Source organism: Myxine glutinosa, chromosome 7 (genome assembly GCF_964187855.1).
Source record: "Myxine glutinosa chromosome 7, kmMyxGlut1.1, whole genome shotgun sequence".
Taxonomy (NCBI): domain Eukaryota; kingdom Metazoa; phylum Chordata; class Myxini; order Myxiniformes; family Myxinidae; genus Myxine; species Myxine glutinosa.
In genome coordinates, this window is record NC_136267.1 from 120,458,515 (window position 1) to 120,483,671 (window position 25,157).

Below are 25,157 nucleotides of genomic sequence, written 5' to 3' on the forward strand. Positions count from 1 at the left end.
TTGAACACAGTTTGTCTTATCAGGGAAACAATTGACCCGGTGTCAACCAGAGCTTCCGTGGTAACATTCTGGCCATTCATAATGACGTCCATCATTGGCATGGTCCCTCGATGGAGTGCAATGAAGTTGCATTTGGGAGGCTTTCCTCCATGCCTGGTTTCAGACGGTTGAGATCCCTGAGTAGGCGTACAAGTTGGAGGCTGAGGAGGAGGGGTAGGGCACTCTGCAGCCCTATGTCCTCATTGTCCACAACGATAGCAATTGATGTTGTATGTGTTCCTACATGGGGATTTGAGTGGTGATTTGGTGATTCCCGGTCGGCCTCACTGATGGACTTGGGGGGGGGGGGGGGGGAGGGCGTGGGCTCACCACCCACGTATGTGATGTTTGACTGCCGATGGAGTGAGAGTTCGTCAGCTGTCCTCGCCAATATGATCAGGGAGGTAGCATTGCACTCTCGTAGTTTCAACCTCAATGTTCCATCTGAGACTGTGCTCAGAAATTGATCAATCATGATCAGATTGAGGCACCTTCTTACATCAGGCAGGTCAGCTGTTGGATGGGTGATTTGTAACCATCTGAAGAAATGATTCTGTAGCCTATTGCCAAACTCTTCAAACGTTTCATCACCACACTTGGAATCGGTCTTAAACTTCAACTTGTAGGCCTCCAGGAGTGAGATGGTATATGCGTCTAATAGCTTCTACAACCTGGTCATAGTTGTTCTTTTCATCATTGTTCAATGCATGAAAAGCTTGTTGGGCCTTTCCCATCAGATACAGCTCCAACAGTTGAGGCCATTCCTCTCTCAACTTCCCAGCAGCAGTTGCAATGTGTTCAAAGGTGCTGAGGTGGCATGATATGTCATCATCACGACTGAGTTTATGAAGGCCTGACAGTTGGAGACCTGCATGAGGATTACTGTTTCTCATGGCCTGCATTAATGACTGATATAACTGATCTGTCTCGTGCCTATGAGAGCTTTCCATTTGTTGCATAACGCGTATAAAATCGTCAGCACCAAGGTTGGGCCTGGTAGGATTTTCCTCAACCAAATTAGGCAACTCACACAAGCATGTAATCTTTGCTGCTTGGTTTTCACCTCATTAATATGAATGTGTTTAATCTCACACAGTCTACCACTGTAATCTGCTGTATATCTATTCAAGTATGCAGCACGGTCTGCCATATCGGATGAATCGGCAAGTCTCGCCAGAAAAATCAAGACAAACTCACATCAGTTGCCTCGTATAATAATCGACTCGATCACCCACACAGCTCGAGACCTTGGGTGTGTCTTCACCAACAATGAACTGTGAACAGCTGAAGTCCGTAGATCCTCTCGTTTTCATATCACAATGTCCCCTGCTGACAACGCCATTGTAAGGATTCATATGTGAAGACCGAGAACCGGGTATTTAAACAGGATGCAGCTGCATGCATCAGCCTTGGGTTTAATCACAATCCTTGTAACGATCCAACCCAGCACACCACACAGTGCTCGGCCTGCACAAGTCCAACACTTCGCGCCCATCCCACGTGTCACACCCCTCCGTTACATCCAGAGGTCTCAACATCTCCTTACAAAGTTCTTCACTGAAGTTAATTTTACAAAACTATTAATTATCAGAGTGTGCGCTGGCACTGTCGACTCTACATACTAACGTAGGGATGACGCGGATAAAAAATGTCGGCCCCACCCACTGATACAAAACAAAAGTTGGAGTATCTTTTCGTACTCTCATCGTAGTTTATCGAGGACACTTGCAGTTCGAGTGTATAATAAGTTGTATTGACACTTGAAGTAAGCAAAACAGTAAAACCCACGAGAGTGTCTTTCACGTGTCCGGCCGTACATAAATTCCTTGAGAGGCTCCGCCCCTCCCCTCTGTCCCCACCCTATTGGTTACAGGGAAACCACATCAGTTATTTTGGGCATTTCTAAGTGCAGGTCGTTGTGTGGCCTGAGGCTGGATGAAGAGATTACTCTTTGAGCAACGAGCAATAAGACAGAGCTGCAAGATACAGTCAGGGTTACGCAAGACAATATAGGAACACACATGTGCAGTGTTTGACATTGCTGACGAAGATATCTTGGCACTTTTTCTCCAAGATTGGGTATCCTCTGAGTACCATATACCATTGCGTTATTCCACATTGTAAAAAATTACAGAAACAAGTGAATAAAAAAATTTATGCTAAATTAAAAAGGCAATTTAGGGATGACAAACTACAGTCTAAAAAAGGTCCTAAACAAGATCGGGATGATGTTGGTTTAGAGAGTAGCTAACAGTATAGCCATCACGTAACAATCCCTACATCACTGCCTCCATACTATTGTCTCGGGCTAGGCTGAGCTAAAAGTATTAGAAGCTCCTATATTTCATTCCTGCATAAGTGTAAGAAGCTCCTGTATAATTTCAGGGACTTCTTGCAGCTTCAGTTGTCTTTCCTACTTTTCTTTTTTTTTATCAACTTAGAGTAACCAATCACAAATGGAGATAATTATAGAATGCTGTAATTAGAGATGTTCATGCAGTTTGTAAGAAGTTGATGATCATGTGCTGATATTATAACATTATACTCGGGCTGCTAATTTGTAGAGTCTCAGTATGTGGCTACACTACAAGAGTAATCAAGTAGTGTTGTAACCAGTAATCAAGTTTACTTGATTTGAATATTGAATAAATACTATTGAATCAAGAAAGTAAAGAGTTTGTAGAAGCTTGAAGCAATAACTGATGAAGTGTAAATGAGGCAGTGATGTAGAGATTGTTATGTGATGGCTATACTGTTAGCTACTTTCTAAACCAACATCATCCCTATCTTGTTTACGACCTTTTTTAGACTGTAGTTTGTCATCCCGACATTGCCTTTTTAGTTTAGCATAAAAAAATTTTATTCACTTGTAACAAATCAAATACCCCTTGCCTCTTCCCTGTGTCCAGCTCTGTTTCCTGTGACTGGAGTGAAAATTGAAGCCACTCGGACGACTCTCCACGTGACCTGGACCCCTTCACTCTCATTCCACAATAGCATTCAAGTGCACTTGTCTCACGGTGGTCACGTGATATTCAGCCTGTTATTACCTGGTGGAACTTATACCCACATGTTCCACGACTTGCGTCCAGGTCGGCAGTACAACATTGGAATAACCACGATCAGCGGCAACCTCTCGGCATCAACAACAATCATAGGGATGACAGGTGTGTAAATCACTGAATGTATAGTCTTCCTGGTTCCTAGGTGTTCATGAGTTTTCTTGTGAAGTTCACAGCCACCCCAACCTCATTCCCATTGTTGTCTAACCACGTTGTGCTTGCATCATGCCTTGTTAATCTTTAACAACAACAACATATCTTTTTGTCATCTATGGTCTTTGTGTTTATGTGGCTGAAGGAAGAGTTGATCTGCTGTGGAAGATCTAATACAAAACGAGCAAATAAAATCCACACGTTTAATATGGGATATTCTTTATTGTTGTCCATGTAAAAACATGGACATTTTCCTTCCACTGGCTATATAATTCAAATTCAATTCAAAGAAAGGAGTGTGGCTGGTGCATCACACCCTTTCCACACTCGCATTAAACATGTGAATTTAACTTGGTACCAAAGATAGTCGAAAGCAACAACGAGAGGTGAATTGAACACAAAGGTAAATACCTGAACGATTAAAACAAAGCCAATGGTGAAGGGTGTGTGATCGGTCTTGTATTATTTTGTGGACCTTCAACATGGCACCGCTCTCGTACAAGGTACAGATTGACGGAAGATCTGTTCGTATCACACGCTGGGCAATCTTCATGGGTCTTTCCAGTTTCATCACACTTTCTTTTCACGAGTTACCAAATGTACAAATTCAATTGAAAGAAAGAATACTTTGTACCAATAACTGATAAAAAAAGAATCAAAATGCTCTTATCGACCAACATGAAACTCAGGTTTCCTTAAAGGGACACGAGGTTGGCGTTAAGGAATCTAAACTGAAATGGAGAACACAAAGATAATTATGGTTTTGGAGATAAATGCAGTTGTGCATGGAAGAAGTTTCGGGAACTGAGTGGCGTGCTGATGAGGAGGGGAGTGTCGTTGAAGCTGAAGGGAAAGGTGTATGCTGCATGTTGTGAGAAGTGTTATGATTTATGGGAGTGAGACATGGGTAATGAACGTAGAGCAGCAACGAAGGCTGGAAAGAGTGGAAATGCGAATGTTTCGGTGGATGTTCGGAGTATCGTTGAGAGAGAGGAAGACAAATGATGAATTGCGAAAGATGATGGGAATAGAGCCTGTGATTGATGCTGTGAAGAGGAACAGGTTGAGATGGTTTGGTCATGTGTTGAGGAAGGATGAAAGTGACTGGTTCAGAAGAGTGATGGAAATGAATGTAGAAGGAAGTAGAGGACGGGGAAGACCGAGAAAGACTTGGCTAAAGATGGTGGAAGAAGAAATTCAGGACAAGGGGGTTAACAAGGAGAGATGCAGAAAATAGGGAAAAATGGAGAAGATTGTCATGGGGCCCGCAAGGCTAGCCCTCGCTCTTGAGGGAAAATGGCCTTAAAATGCCTGTTGTGTTTGTGTTGTTGAGATAAATGTAGAACACAAAGCCCATGATGTCATTGGCCCCTTCTGTATGGATCAGACATTTTACAACAAACCTGAATGGTGCAGGAAGTTGAAACAGTACACTGTACTAGGTATAGGTGGATCCACATAGCACAAGGGCACATGAAGATCTGCTGTCTTGTTATCATTCTCTTTGAGTTTTGCTAGTTATTGAAAGGAGCACGTGCTTTGATTAAAGTATTATTTGTTGGACAGAAGGGAAATGTATGATGCAGGGATTTGGTGGACAGGTATGGTGGCAGAGAAAGGTCCCGTTCTCCTTTATTTTTTAATCAATATACAAGACAATAAAAGGATGAATGATTCCACGATAGAAGTGTTTTATTGATGGTCAAAAGTATAACCAAGAATGTCTCTCTATAGTACAAACATATAATGAGCTTTCATGGAGCATGGAAGATCCGCATCAAGTGTCCATCAGAAGATTGGGTGATCTGTAACTTGAGAAATTTATGGAGTAAAGTGAATGAATGATGTCTGGATGTCCTTTAAAAGTGGAATTATTCAAATTGATACTCCTCCAAATCCACACTGGTTGTGCTTAACCCCAATGAATGACAGACAAAGGTCTTGCTTGTATCCCATGAGGATTGCAGATTTACCAGGAAGTACTTAGTACATGGCATGTTTTTTTTCTGGAAATCGCTCCAGACAAGGCATAATGCCACTGCAGGTGAGGGGCTAAGTGAAGGTCAGAAAAAGACATGGATAAAGCAAAACAAACCAGAACGGCACTCGGTAGAGAGCATACCTCCGCCAGGCTGAACAGTTTATGTTTTGTATCCCACTAATAGGCCGGATCTGGATTCGGACCTGAACCAAAATCTAATCGGCTTGTTCTTGTCACCGAACCAACTCCTTCACCTAGTTTTGTCATAAGTCATCCATAACGTTATCAATATCATGCTAAATATTGCTTTTCGCCCGATCCCTCAATGGTGAAGAATCACTTAAAATTAAATAATTATCGTATCGTCTTCACGCTGTTTAAACCAAAGCATTCAGAATCATTGGAATCTCCCGCGATGAAGCTAACTCCAAGGGCCTCTCACTCACTCACCGCAGGCAGGTTGGTGGCCTTTCCGTCTTCTACCGACTCCTCTCTGGCCTTGCCCCCCCCCCCCCCCCCCCCAGCTCTCTCTGGGCTCTGTCCTGCAAATATTCCTACAGGTCGCACAAGATCTGCCTGCAACCCTCTTATGGTTAAACTGCCAAAATCAAGACTCTCTGCTCACCTTCGCTCCTTCATTCCTCTTTTCTCCCGCCTCTGGAACAAACTCCCTCACTCTCTTCAATCCCACTCCACCCTCCAGGTCTTTAAAACAGCTGTTCACCACCATCTCTTATCCTCCCCCATCCAAAACCTTGATCTTTTCTACCCCTGCTAATTCACCCCAATTCCACTTTTTTGAAATACCAACTTCTGTCCTGGAAGTCCTTGGTGTCCTTGTGTTTTGTACTTCTCCCACCCCCCCACCCCCCTTCCCACACCTCCTCACCCCAAGCCCTCTCCCTCCCACACATCTCCCTGCTCTCAAATGTTGTGTTTGTGTGCTTCCCCTTCTCTCCCCATCTTGTCTGCCGCTCCCTCTTTTTATATATTTTGTTTGGTTGATTTGTTTGTGAAATAAATGTTAGCTCTTTCACGAGCCTCGATTCAGTATACAAAAAAAAAAAAAAAATCCTAATCTATATTCGCATCTTCACCAAAATCGAATTGATTCGGTCTTGTCACACACCCAATCTATCCACCAGGTTTCGTCCAAATCCGTCCATAACCTTTTGAGATATCCTGCTCAGTATCGGTTTCAGCCCTATCACTCAATGGTGAAGAATCACTTTAAAAATTTTACTCGCCGGATCCGAATCCGGATCTTCACGAAAGTCTAATCATTTCGTCCGTGTCACATACACTACCTCTGTGCCAAATGTCGTCCGAATCCGTCCACAACCTTTTGAGATATCTTGTTCACAGACAGACAAAGAAATAGACAGACAGGGGTGAAGACATAACCTCCATCCACCTTCGGTGGCAGAGGTAATTAAAACAAATGAAAAAGAATGACAAGAAAATATCCAAGACACAGGAAGTAGCAGAAGTCAGTTGAAATGCAATGAGCTCTCAAAGATGTAGGAAGTAGGAATTGGCATTCCTCTTGAAGCTGAGTAGATCGGATGATAATGGGAAGCACATTACAGGTTAGTTAGGGAATTTTAGCAAATTGTATTGACCATCTGTGAAAAAATTGCTTACCAAAAAATTTCTTCACTAACGTATTCATCTAGGTGTCTACTAACATCTATCAATTAGTGCAAACCCAAATCCTTGTGGAAAATTCTGGGGAGCCAATCAAAGTTCGGGTGCGCAGAGGGCCTGCGCGAAAAAATCGGAAAATTAACTTTTGCCAATATTGACTTGTGGGATGTCTAACTAGGGGTTTTTTGGGGTGCTGAATTGATTCCAACCATTATTTTTGAGGAAAAATGAATCCCTGGCCATTTCAACTGCCATCAAACTGATCTGTGGAGACTTGGCAAGAGTCCCACTTGACCAGAAGCAGTACCCTTCAGTGGAGAGCATGACCAATACACAGAACCAGCTTGCTCTGATTCCCAACAGCCTACAGAAGCTACTGAAACCAATCGTGAAATCAGATGAAAAGGTAGCAGTCTGGGGCCAGAACCTACTGAAAGCCTACCGCCCTCGATCAGGAGTGATGCCCTCTCAACTCGGACTCACGATACAACTTGACCACATGTTTGGATCCAAGTGGTTGATTGACCGTTGTCATCACTTAGGATACTCTGAGTCATATGCTGAGCTCCATCGCTACAAGTATTGTTACTTGAACGTGAAAAACGGACTTGGGAGCATTGATCAGGATATCATGGTCACAGAAAAAGATGAAGCAGCAGCCGTAGAGATTGAGGAAGCAGAAGTCGATGCTGTCCTATCTCCAGAACAGGCAGAAGAGCAAGAGGAGAATAGTGATGAGATGGATGAGGGTTTTGCCATCTTCGTTCCAGAAGAAAGCACAGTTCAGCAATGTGTTGGTGATAATATAGATCTGAACATTGTGTCACTAAACAGGAACACAGCATTCCATGCTATGGGCGTCATCTTAGTGACATCTCCGGCCCCTGCAAAGAGACAAGAAGAGCTTCTTGCATCTATTCCAAGAAGGCAGATAACTGTTGAGGAGAAGGCAGCAACCCTCAAAGCAGCAGAGGTGAAGATTCTATCCTTTGTTCCAAAAAAGAAAGTAGGATTGGCAGACGTTAAGTTTGTTCCTGTTGCAGATCTTCATGTAGACCCTCCAGCCTTGCAGCCAGGGGACATCGCTTGGATGGCAGGATGGGCTATCAAGAATCTCAACCCCACATTCGAATATGCCAACTGGAATGGTTTCATGAAGTCATTATACAGACCTGAATGCAAGGAGAAGTCCCTCATTGAGTTTCTTCCAATCATCGAGGGTGACCCTAACGAGTACAGCACTATCTACACCACGCTAATGGAATGCCTACGGCGCTGACCGTCTCCTGCCCTCATAACATTCGACCTGCCTATATGGTTGAAAGCAACGCAGATAGTCCTCCAGTCCGAAGGTGTGGTGCTGCCCATCATCACAAGACTAGGTGGGTTTCACCCCCTGAAAAGCTTCCTAGGGTCCATCGGGATGGTCATGGCTGACTCTGGGTTGCAAGAGGTCATACAGCTAGTTTATCCAGGCAGCACCACAGCAGAACACATCCTCTCAGGCGGGGCTTATGCCAAGGCCATTCGGTTTCACCTTCTTGCATCTGCAGGAATTGCCAAGTTCGTGCTGAGAGGTGTCTTCAGTGCTCATGCTCATGTTCCATCTTTTCAAGCTCATGTTCCATGGGAAATCCTCCAAAGACTTGGAAGACTTGAGATTCGACATCTTCAGCAAGCGAGCTTCTACTGGGAGCATAAAACCTGAGAAACTCCCCCCGACAACAGGAGCTGCAGCACAGCACTTTCTCCGAGCTTACCTCCAGACTAGAGACTGGCTGATGCTGCAAAGTCCATCGTTGGATGCCCGGGAATATGGATGGCAACTCACTGAGCAAGGATATGCACCAGTCCCTTCTACAGACCCCATTGCACCAGACTACCTCCTGACGTTTGCCAGCTGCAACTGTGCGGGGGACTGCAGCTCACTCAGGTGCTGCTGTAAAAAGCAAGGAGTCAAGTGTATTTCTGCTTGCGGCATCTGTCATGGTAACTCTTGCCTGAACATAAACCAGCTGGATGACAAGAGGAGTGAGGAAGATACTGGGGAGTTTGATGAATAAGGTTGTAAAAGCTGACGAAGCAACATTTGCATTGAGCACAGTTCTGTTAAAAATGTCAATAAAATACATTTTATATGATCATGGAGTGTTTTCTCTCAAAAATAATGGTTGGAATCAATTCAGCACCCCAAAAAACCCCTAGTTAGACATCCCACAAGTCAATATTGGCAAAAGTTAATTTTCCGATTTTTTCGCGCAGGCCCTCTGAGCACCCGAACTTTGGTTGGCTCCCCAGAATTTTCCACAAGGATTTGGGTTTGCACTAATTGATAGGTGTTAGTAGACACCTAGATGAATACGTTAGTGAAGAAATTTTTTGGTAAGCAATTTTTTCACAGATGGTCAATACAATTTGCTAAAATTCCCTAACTAGGTAGTGAATTCCAGAGCGAGACAGCATGAGAGATAAAACTATCTGCATCGCCTTTCGTTTTTCACTTTGGATCAGCTACAGTGTATGGATGTGAAAAGATGGCAAATGGAGTCTTGCGTCCAAACACTCATATTGGAGGAACTAACTTAGAAAATCCGGCAGAAAGTTTCCCATGAAAATATCTGTAGAACCAAAGCACGAGTGGCAACTGACCTATGGTGAGGGAAGGCAGACATGGGGTGCAGTGAAGAGGAAAACAGGTGGGAAACAGCATGTCGATGCACCACAGCTCTTGGTGAGGAAGTGGAGATGAAAAGGAGGAAGATCTCAGCAGCTGGAGCAAAACCTGAAAGTTAGAAATGGTAGAGATAAAAGGTGGTGGTGGTGGTGGTGGTGTTCATGAGCCACAAACCTGAAATTGTCGAGTGATGAGCAAGAGTGAACACACTGGAAAACAATTCCATTTGTGTGGGAATCGGGGGACGAATGGATGTCTAGAAATGCGCGTTCATTACAACTTGTGGTTCATCTTGTGATTTCGTTTTGTGATTTTAAATCAGACCTACAGTTGTAAAGTACCGAGTAGAGTGGGGAAAGATATCCCTGGCAGAAAAGGTGTGGCAAGATGTCCCCCTCCCTCCTACTCCACAACCTCATTTCATGATGTATGCTGTGTATATAATCAATACAACAGTACCAGCATGATATTGTTAACTTGCAGCAATTGAAAGTGTAAAATATCTGTGATAATGCTGAATTGTTTATTCCCTTATCAACAGCACCTTCCACAGTACAGAATCTAACCTGCAACAGCACAGAGTTTTCGGTGCAACTGCGATGGAACGCTCCCTTGGGTGACTTTGATGATCTCATCGTGGAGTTAAATGACCAGACAGGTTACGTGGTCAACCTCACGCTACCAACAGACTCTGTCGGCTACACCTTTGTCAACCTTTCATCTGGCAGGCTCTACCGCATCTCTGTGGTAACACACAGCCACTTGCTCCACACATCTGCATCTTGTGTGGTGCGTACAGGTTGGTAAGATGTTTCCATGAAATATGAATTGGTGCCTTAAAATGATGGGTTTATCTACGACCACTCCAACAAACCATCCTGATAAACATCTCCTGTGGTTTCTCATGAGATCTGATAGAAATCTCATCACATCTCAGGATAAATTATTGTTAGCATAAGGAAGTTGAAATTATGTAACCCTCCTCCACTGTTCCCTCACTAAATGTTGTCTCGCTTCCTTTTGGGACCATCTATTTTTTGCGTTTACAACTGTGGTGGAGATTACCTGTAGTTACCTCGTAAATATATTGCCCCTGACACTCTCCTTCACCCCCAGTGTATAATAAATAAGATACCCCCTACTTCTTCCCTGTGTCCAGCTCTGTTTCCTGTGACTGGAGTGAAAGTTGAAGCCACTCGGACGGCTCTCCGTGTGACCTGGACCCCTTCACTCTCATTCCACAATGGCATTCAAGTGCTCTTGTCTCACAATGATCACGTGATTTTCAGCCTGGTATTACCTGGCGGTACTCATACCCACGTGTTCCACAATTTGCGTCCAGGTCGGCAGTACAACATTGGAATAACCGCGATCAACGGCAACCTCTCGGCATCAACAACAATCACAGGGATGACAGGTGTGTAAATCACTGAACGTATTGTCTTCCTGGTTCCAGGTGTTCATGAGTTTTCCTGTGAAGTTCACCTTCACACATTCATTCCTCTTTTTGTGGAACTCATTCTGCATTCCTCTCTTGCCTGTGGAACCATCTTCCACATTTTCTTCAATGTCATCTTTTCTTCCAAGTCTTCAAGACTGTTGTTAACCACCATCTAACCATTACCCATCCAAAGCCATGATCCTTTCTACCCCCGCATCAACCCCCCTTCCCCTTGTTACCCTTCAACCCCCAAGCCACCCCTTTCCAAGTTTCTATTATTTTCATTCCTGATAGTTACCTAATTTGTGGAGGGAATGTTTTGTTTTCACCCCCATTTGGCTGTCTGTCTGTCTGTATGTTTGTCTGTGAACAGGATATATCAAAAAGTTGTGGACAGAGTGAGGCGACACTTAGTGGGCGATTTGGGTCTGTGATCAGGAAGAATCGATTCAATTTTGGTGAAGATCTGAATCCGGATCCGGATACGATAATTTTTTAATTTTAAAATGAAACAGAAAACCAAATACTGCATCGGAGTCATCAGGAGGAACCAAAAAAAACAAAAGGAAAGAGCAAAGATGGAGTCATCAGGAGGAACCTGGATAGGATTCAAATTTCAGCTGCTACTCATCTTCTCTCAAACCCATTCAAGCACAACCAAGTGAACCTTTCAGAAAAAATACATATATTCTGCAAGAATTCACTTCTCCGAAGGCAGATAAATAAAGAAAGAGAGAAATAAAGAAGCAAGAATTTGAATGAATAAAGAGAAATATGAAAAGGTATAAAGAAATGTGAAAGGAACAAAGATCCCTAACTCCTAGCCGAAGCTCATACCCTTAACTCTTAACCCTAACTCCTAGCCTGAGCTCATACTCTTAACTCTTAGTCCTAACTCCTAGCCTGAGCTCATACCCTTAACTCTTAGTCCTAACTCTTAGCCCTAACTCCTAGCCCAAACTCCTAGCCCTAGCTCCTAGCCATAACTCCTAGCCCTAACTCCTAGCCCTAACTCCTAGCCCTAACTCCTAGCCCTAACTCCTAGCCCTAACTCCTAGCCCTAACTCCTAGCCCTAACTCCTCGCCCCAACTCCTAGCCCTAACTCCTAGCCCTAACTCCTAGCCCAAACTCCTAGCCCTAGCTCCTAGCCATAACTCCTAGCCCTAACTCCTAGCCCTAACTCCTAGCCCTAACTCCTCACCCTAACTCCTAGCCCCAACTCCTAGCCCTAACTCCTCACCCTAACTCCTAGCCCAAACTCCTAGCCCTAGCTCCTAGCCATAACTCCTAGCCCTAACTCCTAGCTCCTAGCCCTAGCTCCTAGCCCTAACTTCTAGCCCAAACTCCTAGCCATAACTCCTAGCCCTAACTCCTAGCCCTAACTCCTAGCCCTAACTCCTAGCCCTAACTCCTCACCCTAACTCCTCGCCCTAACTCCTCACCCTAACTCCTAGCCCTAGCTCCTAGCCCTAGCTTCTAGCCCTAACTCCTAGCCCTAACTTCTAGCCCTAACTCCTAGCCCTAACTCCTAGCCCTAACTCCTCGCCCTAACTCCTCGCCCTAACTCCTAGCCCTAGCTTCTAGCCCTAACTCCTCGCCCTAACTCCTCGCCCTAACTCCTCGCCCTAACTCCTAGCCCTAGCTTCTAGCCCTAACTCCTAGCCCTAACTCCTAGCCCTAACTCCTCGCCCTAACTCCTCGCCCTAACTCCTAGCCCTAGCTTCTAGCCCTAACTCCTAGCCCTAACTCCTCGCCCTAACTCCTCGCCCTAACTCCTAGCCCTAGCTCCTAGCCCTAGCTTCTAGCCCTAACTCCTAGCCCTAACTTCTAGCCCTAGAAAAATGTTGGGAAAAACCCAGATAGATATATTTCAGCAGTTCTTCCTCAGGCACAAACTCAGCAACAGTTCCAAGCTACCAGAGGTCCATCAGCGGGGAAGCAGAATCCACACAGCATCAGGATATGGTACAATCATAATGAAACAAAAACCAACTAGAACGCCACTCAGTAGAGCGCATACTCCCGCCGTGGGTTTAGTTGGAATAATACATTTTGTTTAACATCCCCTCTCCCCAAAACAATAAATGAAAAAGAAAGTAGGCCCTAACTGTCAAAGAATTTATTTTGATATATCTCGGAATTAGAGGAGAAAAACATCATTTAAGAATAAGAATAAAAGCTTTAATGCAGTAAAACGGAAAAAATCTTTCCCAAAAAAATTTCCCAAAAAAATTCCTGGATCCGGAATAATATCCTGAGCTTCACCAAAAACTAATCAATTCTTCCTTATCCCAAGGGCAATCATCCCACCAACTTTCATCCAAATCCGTTCAGAACTTTTCCAGATATCTTGTTCACAAACACACGAACATACGAACACACACACACACACACACACACACACGGACACGAGTGAATGCATTACTCCCTTGCGGGAGTAAATATTGCATTGGAGTCATCAGAAGGAACCCAAAAAATAAAAACCCTCAAAACTTAGATCTTGTGCTTAAACTATCCCTCATGATTCTTCACCATTTAGAGATGGGGCCAAAAACATTATATGGCTTGATATTTCAAAAGGTTATGGATGGATTATGACAAAACTTGGTGCATGAGTTGGTTAGGCGACAATAACAAGCAGATTAGATTTCGTGTCGGGTCCGAATCCAGATCCGGCCTATAAGTGGGATACAAAATGTAAACTTCCCCTCTATACCCTTAATGCATTATTCCCCCCCCCCCCAACCCCCCACATTCCTTTCCTACCCCTCATTCCTCCCCTATATCCTCCTTCTTCCCCTACCCCTCATTCCTCCCCTACCCCTTGTTCCTCTCCTACCCCTCAATCCTCCCCTACCCCACATTCCTCTCCTGTCCCTCATTCCTCCCCACATTCCTTATTTGTCCAAGTCTTCCCCAATTTTGTCCCTCAAACCTGCTGTTGCTGTGTTTTCCCTTCTCTTTTTATTGTTCCTTTTGTTCTGTTACATCCTGATCCATTCTGTATTCTAGCTTTTCCATGATCCTTGACCTTGTATACAACAAAACAACCAATGACAACCTAGATCTGCAGGACAACCTACAGGGAGATTTGACTTGCTGTTTAAGTTGTAAGACAAAGCCAGTACAAATTAAAATCCAGGCATTTAATAGGTGGTTTGTTTTGCTTCATGGTCTTAGATCTTGTCCTTAACCTTTTAAAACTATAACTTGAGTACTTTTTGGAGTATAATGAATTGTAAATTATTCTTTTTTGCTTTGTATTACTCTATTACATGCTCTATTACAGGATGCAAAAACTACAATTTTCTCTCCTCGTACAATGGTCCCTGATTGTGTGTGTGTGTGTGTGTGTGTGTGTGTCTACGGCTATATATTTTCACTTTAAGAAATGTTTTATCTGTAACCGCTTACCTGATTGATGCAAAACTTTAAACATAGGAGGGACTCCCTTTGGAGAAGATTTTTTTTCTAACTCTGACGTCACAAGTCACATTGCATGGCAGCCGTATCGGATTAACAGGGAAAAATGGACATAATTTTCTGTGAAACTGCTCAACATAAATGACTGAAACCTGGCATATGTCATCAACTCCCCATGGGATATATAGAGTAATAAAGATGACATCATCAGTGATGTGGTATTCCAGGAATAATTGGTTGAAATGAAATTCTTATCCGAAAATCAGAATCTTCATATATCTGATCTATGACCCGATGTGAGTGAAGAATTAAATTTATGACATTCATAACCGATGCCAAGAAACGATGTGACGTAATAAGGTGCATGGATGGTACAGGTATATGGGCTATACTGGTGGCGTGTTCAGTTAACGATGGTATTGTTGTTCAGAATGAGCGCACGAGGTGAGACTATGCACTACACGAATGCCATTGTAGTTGTAATTGGGGATGTTATTGTGGAAGATGTTCCCCTCAACACTCCTTTTTATTTCGACTGCTCTTGTCTGCAGTCCCATTTGAGGTCCAGGAACTTAGATGTCGAGCAACATCCACAGAGCTAGTTTTGTCATGGCTGCGACCTTTTGGAGACCATGACTACTTTGGGGTGATGCTGAGCAGCAATGGTGCCGAGGTAACGTCCCTCATCCTGCATGGCAACGTCACAGAGCACACGTTCTTGAATCTCGACCCAGGACAACTGTACACTGCACACGTGGTCACTCATACATCACATCTTCAGGCATCCACTTCTTGTGAAGAGCGCACAGGTAACACAACAACGGTCCTGCATATTTACCGTGTTCTTATTAGAGTTTAGATAACTAGTTCTTAAGCTTTTGATAAAATGATCTTTGAAGGATTCAGTTTCGATGAGGGAGGAGAGAGAATGTTTGGATGGACTTTTGTTTTCCAAATTGACATCTGCTTCTCTCTGTTGGTCCTTCTCGACAGAACCTCTTCCTGTGTCAAACCTTAAGGTCCAGGCAAAGGTTAATAGTCTGGTGGTGACCTGGTCTCTCCCACAATTCAATTACGATCACACTATGGTGTGGATTGAACATGAGGGTTCCAATCACACCCTTTCCAAGCACTCTGAGAGGATGGAGTTTGTGAACCTTGTACCAGGAAGAGCTTACCAAATATCCGTTTCTACAATCAGTGGTTCTCGCTCTGCCAAAGTTTCTGAGTGGACAAGAACAGGTGTGCCCCCCTATATTTGCATATTTATGTCCATTTACTATAGTGAACTGATATATCCATGCACTTGTCTCCCCCTTCGTATATTCATCAATGAAGGAAGTTCAAATGTTGGGAATATTGGCAGGAGTTGTAGGTCGGTGATGGGGAGGGGGAGGGAGGGGATTTGGATGTGTGATGGATCCTAGGGTTGGTGCAGCGTGGGCATGGTGGGCCGAATGGTCTCCTCCTGCGCAAGGTTCCTTGTGTATATCCTGGTGTAAGTTTTCAAAGAACTCCAAAAGGGAACGTGATGTTCAGAAGAATTTTTTTTTTTCAGGAGTTGAGAGTTCACAAGCTGAATTGGACCCATCTAGGGCCTAATTTTCATTTCAATTTTCTAATGTATGTAATGCAAATTTAATTATTCCTTTTTACATTTTGGTTCAGATTTTCCTCTATGGTTTTTCAATGAGCTGCAGACAGCTTCTCGTGGGTACCATTTTAATTTTCCTGGTGCTTGTAATTGCTTTTTTTATTATATTAGAGAAAGATGGGACAATATGTCCTTGTTGGGAAAGGTTGCACAGGATTCCCCCTGGTCCCCCACTTCCCATATACCTCCGTCCTTTGTATATTTTCAACAGCCTGATTGTCCACACCAGAGAGCTCTGTCTGATGGCAAAGCAGGTAATTGCAAATGCAACAACAACAACAACATGCATTTTAAGGCCATGTTCCCTGCTAGAGCGGGGGTTAGCCTTGCGGTCCCCATGACAATCTTCTCCATTTTGCCCTATTTTCTGCATCTCTCCTTGTTAACCCCCTTGCCCGCATTTCTTCTTCCACCATCTTTAGCCAAGTCTTTCTCAGTCTTCCCCGTCCTCTACTTCCTTCTACATTAACTTCCATCACTCTTCTCAACCAGTCACTTTCATCCTTCCTCAATACATGACCAAACCATCTCAACCTGTTCCTCTTCACAGCATCAATCACAGGCAATATTCCCATCATCTTTCGCAATTCATCATTTGTCTTCCTCTCTCTCAACGATACTCCGCACATCCATCGAACCATTCGCATTTCCACCCTTTCCAGCCTTCGTTGCTGCTCTACGTTCATTACCCATGTCTCGCTCCCATAAATCATAACACTTCTCACACATGCAGCATACACCTTTCCCTTCAGCTTCAGCGACACTCTCCTCCTCATCAGCACGCCACTCAGTTCCCGAAACTTCTTCCATGCACATCTCACTCGAGCAACCGTTGCCGAGTCTGATCCACCTTCTCCATTCAGCATGTCTCCGAGGTAGCAAAATGTTTTCACACCTTCCAGCTTCACGCCGTCTCCAAGATCCAACTCAACATTTCCTCCATCTGCAGCTCCCTCTGTGCACACCTTACATTTGAATGTAGCTGCCACACTGGTTAATGACCCTCTCAGACCACTACATTTTTGATGAACCCACTCAGCACACATTGTACATTGAATGGAGTTCACTCCGACACCCTTCCTGCACACAGCACACGGCCACTTCCCAGTTCTTTCCACCTCACCACATGCTTTACCACTTGCCATCACCTTTGTCTTTCCGATATTCACCTTCAGACCTTTTGTCTCCATACATTCCTTCCACTTGTTCATCTTTTCCTTCATTGATCTCATTCCTTCATTGAGTAATTGCAAATGCAAAATGATCATTATTCTGAACCAAATGACAAAGGCGGACGAACACAGATGTACAACAAAGTAGATGTGTGTTGTCCCAAATGCGTACTTACGTGGTCGACCAAATTCCAGTTCCAGCCACGATACCGTCTGTCTGAGTATAGAGTTTGAAGGGTGGGGGTCGGTATGCATACGTAATACATAGATATTTTCTATTGTAGATTTTCCATTCGTAGCCAAAGACCACCGTTGACACATGACATGCAAACCCTTTGGAGCATTAGTTCGGTTTTTTAGTGCAGGATAAGACCAGACCACTTGCTACCTGCAGTTATTTGGTTCAGGTATTTGTAATTTGTTCAGATTGATGGGGATATCTTGCCCACTCTTCAATAACACTGTGGGATCTTTACAGTTGCTGAGAAAAGAAGAAATATGTCGAACCTTTTCGTTTTGCACTCATTGGTACGATTGCAAGAATACTGGAAATAAAGATCGAAGCAATTTGACTTTCATTCAAGTCTGGCCATTGGAGTACCTTGTCTCAAGTAATTAAGGGGTTACTTGAGACAGCAGTACTCCAAAGACGAGACTTAAAGTAAAGTTAAATTGTTTCAATCTTTCCAATATTATTGCGGTTGCATTTTGGTTCAGATGGAGTACTGCTCAAAATCGAGGCTCGTGTATGAGCTAACACATTAAACACAAAAAACATAAACGGACACATAAAACATAATAAAGGGAGCGGGAGAAAAGAGGGGGAGAGAGAAGGAAGCACACAAGCACAACAACAGTAGAAAACAAGGACATCGAGAGATCTGTGGAAGGGAGAGGGCTTTGGTGGGGGAGGGAGGAGGGGTACACGGTATAAAACCAGTGGACACTACTAGGAATTTCAGGAATGAAGTTGGAGATTGAAAATGGTGGATTTGGGGTGTATTAACGGGGGTAGAAACGGTCGAGGTTTCGGATAGGGGAAGATAAGAGATGGTGGTGAACAGATGTTTTAAAGACCTGGAGGGAGGAGAGGGATTGAAGAGGGTGAGGGAGTTTGTTCCAGAGGCGACAGAAAATAGGAATGAAAGAGTGAAGGTGAGCAGAGAGTCTTGATTTTGACAGTTTCACCATAAGAGGGTTGCTGGCAGATCTTATGCGACCTGTAGGAATATTTGGGGGACAGAGCCCAGAGAGAGCTGGGGTAGCAAGGCCGGAGAGGAGTCGGTAGAAGACAGAAAGACCACCAACCTGCCTGCAGTGAGTGAGTGAAAGTCCCTCAGAATCAGCTTCTTCGCAGGAGATTCCAATGATTCTGAAAGCTTTGGTTTCTACAGCGTGAAGCCGAGCTGGGTGTGAGGTACAGGTGCCCCAGCACAGAGGGGAGAGCAGTATTCCATTGAGCTGTGGATGAAAGATTTGTATGTGGTGAGGAAGGACTTTGCACGACGGAGGATGCCCAGTCGGCGACTGGCTTTGGAGGCCAGCTTGGAAGTGTGGTTTTTCCAGGAAAGATCATGGCAGATAGTGAGACCCAAAAGCTTGAGTGACAGAACTTCTTTAAGAGAAAGTTGATCGGAGATTGTTGAGAAAGTTGATGGGAGCGTTTTCCAGATGGTCTTTTTGGAGAGACATAGTAAGGGTGTGAGATTTGTTGGGATTGAAAGACATTTTCCACTTGGAGAGTGGAGGAGAGTGTGAAGGCAAGAAGCACAATTTGTGGTAGTGATGATGAAATGCTAAAATCATACCCTCGGACAGGAAGACATGTGATGCAGTTCACGTGAGTGGTATTCCAAGTTTTGCACAAGTTTTCATTCTCGTTGAGAATGAGGATTCTTGTTGCATCAGCGACGTACAAATTCTGGAATCCTTAAGTGCAGTTTCAACACAAAATGGAATTGGGGATCAAAGCCGAGAGGTAAACGTCAAGTGCTGACTTCACCTGCTGATTAGATGTGTCAGGTTACTTTTGGGTGTGTGATATGTATGTGGATTTGTGCCAAACCAACCAACATCTCGGTTGGTGCCATGGAGGGTGTGTGCCCATGGATTGGGCCAGGGTTGCGGTTAGCGGTTGCATGCGGCACGGTCATATGATGGGACTACATGGCTTCGTCCTGTGTCGATATTTCCTTGTATAATTTTCAAGGCTTACTTTAACGACCTCTTTTGAATGTTTGATCTGCCCCACAACCCCCAAAATAATGGATCTGTGTTTGGGGAGACGTAAACTTTTTAACTTCGATTTCTCACAAAAAATAACATTTCCATCCATCAAAAATTATCCTTGTCTCTTCATTTAAAAAAAAACACTGTTTTTAATTCCTGGTTGCCAGTGGGTTTTGCACTACAGCTTGTTGTTTACACAAAATTCATTGTTTCTGTCGAAATACATTTGGCTTCCCTGGGGAATAATGGGTTAATGAACCTAACTTACCTGTGCATGATGAGGAAATGCTGATGAAGTGTCCAGAAACCCTTCAGTCTGTGGCTTTCCTGAGCCTTGTTTGTGTTGGCTCATTTACAGCTTTTTACTTCAAACATTATTACTTGCGAAAACTGAAGATTTTTCAAGCATATTGGTTGGTCGTGTGCGTTATTCTGTCTGTTTGTCTGTCTGTATGTCAGTCCCCTACAGGTAACAATTTAAAACTGCTCTTCACAAAACTTTCAGAAATGGTAGAGTTGGTCATAAGCCAGAAGCCTATTTATTATAGGTCAAAAGGTCAACATAGGCTGAAGGTCAATGACTTTGTTAAATTTCTAAAATCATAAATTTACATCCAATTGACTTGAAGTTGAAATATAAATAGGATTTGCACATCAGGTCTGCAAATTTAACCACCAAATATTTTGAGGTCAGAATAGGCCAAAAGGTCAACATATGCCAACAAATAGGTCAACAACTTTGGGTGGAATTTATGAAATCCTCAATTTTCATCCGATTGACTCGAAATTTGAACACGGTTTCCATATCAGATCACTCAATTCAATCACCTATTATTTTTGAGGTCTAACGGTCAAACGGTCAACCCAGAAGAAATTTCTAAAATTGTCAATTTTCATCCAATTGACTTGAAATTTGAACATGAATTGCATATTAGGTCATTGAATTCAACCATCAATTTTTTTTGAGGTATAAAGGTCAAAAGGTCAACATAGATGAAATTTAAAAAAAAAATTTCATCGGATTGACTTGAAATTTGAAGAGGATTTGCATATTAGGTCACTGAATTCAGCCACCAATTTTTTTTAAGGTCAAATTTGTTTAAGGGATTTAGCAAGTACGGTGCTCTGCATGACGTATTTCTTGTTTTATTGTTCATCTTTTGATTGGCAGATGCATTTTTCTGTCATTTGATGACGCCATACTTCTTGCTCTACAAAGCAAGGCCCTTGACTTTGAGTAGGCTTTACTGTGAGAGGATTGTAAGAATGTGTCTGAGTTCACTCATATGCTAAGATGGGTTCTCTGAAATGGAATCTGACTGCAATCCCACTGCTTTACAATTGGGACGTGCCTCATTGAGCTCATCTCATTCATAGGGAGTGTTAATTTGGCTGTGTAGTCTGATAGTACTTGCTCGTGGGAGTTGGGTCATTTGTGTTATTCGAAAGAAAGAGTTGACATTGTGATTCTTAACTCTATTTTGAACAATTGTATGCTTTCACTGAACCCTGATGGTACTCTCCTTCCCTCCTTGTGTGCGAAACCTTCAACATGAGAAGTCACCTTTTGGATCATCATATTCTCACATTTTGTGGTGGTGGTGGTGGAGGTGGTAGTTGTGGTAGTGGTGGTAGTGGTGTTGTGTTGGGATGGTGGAGGTGCATGGGTTTTAGTTAAACTAATGCTAAGGATGTTGCAATAGAAAGGAAAGTCTTTTTCTGATACATGAGATGGTGGTGGTGGTGGTGGTAGTGGTGGGTTACCTTGCAGTATTACAGCAGTGCACCAGAATGGCAGTTTATAGTCAGATTCAGGACTATAGGACTGCTCAGAGGCGTGCATATACTAATCACGAGCAATTTCATATCTTTATTTTCTCAGTTGTGTTTTGCTTACCATGAATGTCACAATGCATCCCTACCCATGAGACTGGCAAACAGCCATATCCGCTTTTCCCTCGGCCAATGCCTCAACACTGATTATAATCATGTGGCCAAATCTGCTTCAATTTCGGCTGCATGATTACAATGAATCGCTTTAGACCCAAAATATAGTACAATACATGTTCCCCTCACGAAACAACATTGAATATAAAACACAACGTTACTCTGATGTGCGTCACCCCTGTGACTCCCTAACACTCCCAGGCCTTCCCTTAGCGATACACCAGAACGATATGGTACCATTCTTTTTTTCTTTTCTATTTTTTCCTCGCCAAGGAGAGCTCAAATCCAACTTGGCTTTCTATTGCTCATTGATTGTTGTTGTAAGCATGTGTAATATGCTGCACAATGGTGGTGACACAATAGTGGTTTGCAATAATGACCTGCAATAAACTTTTTCCTCTCTCCCACCCTCACTCTCTAGTTCTCCCACAATTTATTTCTTTAAAAAAAAAAATTTTTTTGGTCTTTCCTTTCGCTTCCCTCCGTTACTCCCATCTCGTGCTACCGACAAGGGTTCTATAAACAAGAATAGAAACAATCAAAAGTGGGGTGCAGAACTCTAGCCTATCGGAAAGGGAAGTCAGCAGCGTTGTTTTAAAAGCCTCCCCACCCTTCCTCACCCCTCGTTCCTATTTCCATTCTGTGAGCCTGCACTCTCACTGCCCCAAAAGTGCATTTATGGCTAACACCAACCAATAGGATAACAGACTACACCCACTCTGTGTGAGCTTTTGGGGTTGTTCTGGGCGCGGGGGGAAGGGTGTAGCATGCGTGTGGCGAGCAAGATAGCGCCAAAGATCATTACTTACAGGACAGACCCTCAATGAATGCACTTTGTTTGCAGTTCCCTCTGAAGTTCGAGAACTCGAGTGCTACGCAAATTGGACAGCTCTGCTTCTCACGTGGAGACCCCCTCATGGAGATCTTGACGGTTATGTGGTGACTCTGCTCCATGAGGGAACAGTGCTGAGAAATTGGTCACTTCCAGGGAACTTTACTGACCTTGGCCTTCAGGATCTTGTCCCGGGAAGGCTCTACATTTTGCTGGTGGCCACGGTCAGTGGTTCGTTGAACTCCGTGGCTTCCTGCTCAGTGCGCATCGGTAAGAATGTGCACTGGAACTTTTTGAACTTTTGATAGCTATGCCTACTTTTGGTCATCTTCCGTGTAAGTCTTCCACTTACATTCCCTGTTTCCTTCCATCGCCTTTAGTCCTACTCCTAGCCCTTATCCCATTTCATCTTCGGCGATGTAAACCTAAAGCTTTTCTCTCGTTTATGTCCAACTATTTATTCCTTAAGCATAGGAGAGAGAGAGAGAGAGAGAGAGAGAGAGAGAGAGAGAGAGAGAGAGAGAGAGAGAGAGAGAGAGAGAGAGAAGAGAAAGAGAAAGAGAAAGAGAAAGAGAAAGAGAAAGAGAAAGAGAAAAGAGAAAAGAGAAAAGAGAAAGAAGAAAGATATAGGATTAAGTGAATGAAGAAAAACATGTGTGGGGGAGTTGGTAGAGAACTAGAAGAGTTGCTATATTTGCTTAAGTAATAAATAGATGTGCCCTTGTCGAATCTTGTACTGCTTGAAACAGTTTTGTATTATTGTTCTCCTCTGAAAATCAAACATTTATAACTGTGCTGGTATTAGATTCAACCGTATGGATGGAACAAACCACCACCTTCCAAATAATTCCCAACAAGAAAGATGATGAAAAAGCCTGAAAATCCATTTGCTGCAGATAGAATCTCCTTTTGGACATTTCACTTCATCTTCCTGGTGAAAGTTTTTGTTCTGCAAGTGAACAGTTGACCCCATTTCATCTTGCTCCCAGGTTGTAGGTAGACGGAGTGGTTGAATTATCACAATGTAACTACCTATGCAACTCGTAATGAAGCAATTGAACCGTGGGTCTTCCTTATCTCCTTTGTCCTAAGAATGATCCGTACTTGGATTGATGTGCTGTAGTTTCCATCTATACTCTTGTATGGATTTTGTACCTGATGACTTGTTTCCCAACTCAATCTCACTTTGATGTACAGTATGCCGCTTCCAAAGTCATCTCCTAATTTGCTATGGACTTGAGCGCACTTCAGCAGCTTGAGATGCTAATCGGAACAAGATGGTCATTTTTATGTTCATCAATATTGGGATGTGAAAGTGATTTGCATACTGCTTTGCCATTATTTGCAGCTCCCACTCAGGTTCAGAACCTCAGGTTTAGTCGTGTGGGAAATCGGACACGGGCAGTATGGGCCAAGCCACCCGGTGACCTTGATGGATATAGACTTCTGCTGTTCAATCATGGGGAAGTCCAACTGAATCGCACGCTTCTCGAATCCAAAACCGAGTATGTGTTCTGCAATCTCAGTGCCGGCGAGTTCTACAAACTTCACGTCATCACAACCAGTGGGGCCTTGTCTGCTGTGGCCTCTAGCTCACTGCAGATAGGTAAGCTTGGAAACTAATTTTCAATGGTTAGCGGTGAGGTTACTTACTTACTTACCCAAGGCTAACTCAAATATTGGCAATTTTTCATGTAGACTAGCTCCTTGCGAGTTAGTCCACATGTCTATTACCAAAACGGGTCTGTTGTGATCTAATAAACGGTAGGCCAGGACATGACTCTAAAGGGCCAACTACTTGTGCTGGAATTCTCTGTCAGACTTAACAATTTTATCCTTCTATTTTGTCATCTTTACAGCTCCTCTACCAGTGTCAAATGTACACGTGCAAGCAGGACAGACGAGCCTTTCTGTGATTTGGGAACACGCACGATCATACTTTACTGGCTATTCAGCCATGTTGCAGGTCAACGATAAGATATTGGAGAATCAAACTTTGCCTCTTGACAGAGACAACCATGTGTTTCGCAATTTGATACCAGGAAGAATGTATGCCATCTTCATTGTGACCCTCAGCGGTGGCCTATCTGCCTTCACATCTGTGACCCATGCGACAGGTATGTGCTGCTGTAATTAAAACAAGGTTGAAATCTGGTTGAGCTATGAAATTGGTCTGTTGGCCTTGGCCCAGTGACACTTAAACTTGCCAGCTTACAAAGTTCAAGGGTCGGGCACACATATGGTGTCCCCCAGATTATACGGAAGGGTCCCACAATTGCGCACATTGTCCCGCTCTCACATCTATGAAATAATATTTAAATATTATTTTTAATTAATACTTCAGAACTAATGCATTAACAATGCATCTGTACAGTTGAGTGAGGTGGCATTGGGATTACTCTGAACTGAGTGGATATTTCTCTGTCCATTTAATGAGCCTGTGCTAGATTATTCCCATTGACGACAGGCCCTCGTGTTTTGGGCGTGCATCTCAGCCATTCATTTTGAAATACCTTTTGATTAATCAAAATGAATCATAGAACACATAAATTATTGATTTCTCTTATAGCAATTACACGTTAAAATTGTTCTGATTATGACCGGATATGATACTTGTCCTAAATTATCGCAAGATTGCAAAGAAGTAGATTTTGAAATACGATGGGCCTAGCTAGTACAGTACCTAACTAATTGGAGTACGGAACTTTTTTATTTAATTTTCCTCCAGATATCTCAACTTATTGGATGAATTTGCACAGATATCCCTTCAGGACATGGACATAACTAGCAGACATCAATGTACTTTTGCATATATTGTAAGGACATTGTTGTGTAGATAATGGACAAAAACTTAGTATATGGGGTTAAAACCTGGTTCACCTGCATCATGATCCAGGGGTTC

General features: G+C 43.3%; 1 protein-coding gene across 1 annotated transcript in view; it reads left to right on the forward strand.

Annotated features, from left to right (window-relative positions):
• The window catches only part of LOC137412050 (tenascin-X-like), a 157,794-nt gene that overhangs the window by 87,836 nt on the left and 44,801 nt on the right, over positions 1-25,157 (forward strand). Inside the window, exons 13-20 of the mRNA XM_078782729.1 lie at positions 2,949-3,206; positions 10,098-10,355; positions 10,716-10,973; positions 14,973-15,230; positions 15,415-15,663; positions 22,268-22,525; positions 23,604-23,861; positions 24,115-24,372. Of these exons, the coding sequence (XP_078638855.1) occupies positions 2,949-3,206; positions 10,098-10,355; positions 10,716-10,973; positions 14,973-15,230; positions 15,415-15,663; positions 22,268-22,525; positions 23,604-23,861; positions 24,115-24,372 (2,055 nt within the window). The remainder of the gene's footprint in view (positions 1-2,948; positions 3,207-10,097; positions 10,356-10,715; positions 10,974-14,972; positions 15,231-15,414; positions 15,664-22,267; positions 22,526-23,603; positions 23,862-24,114; positions 24,373-25,157) is intronic.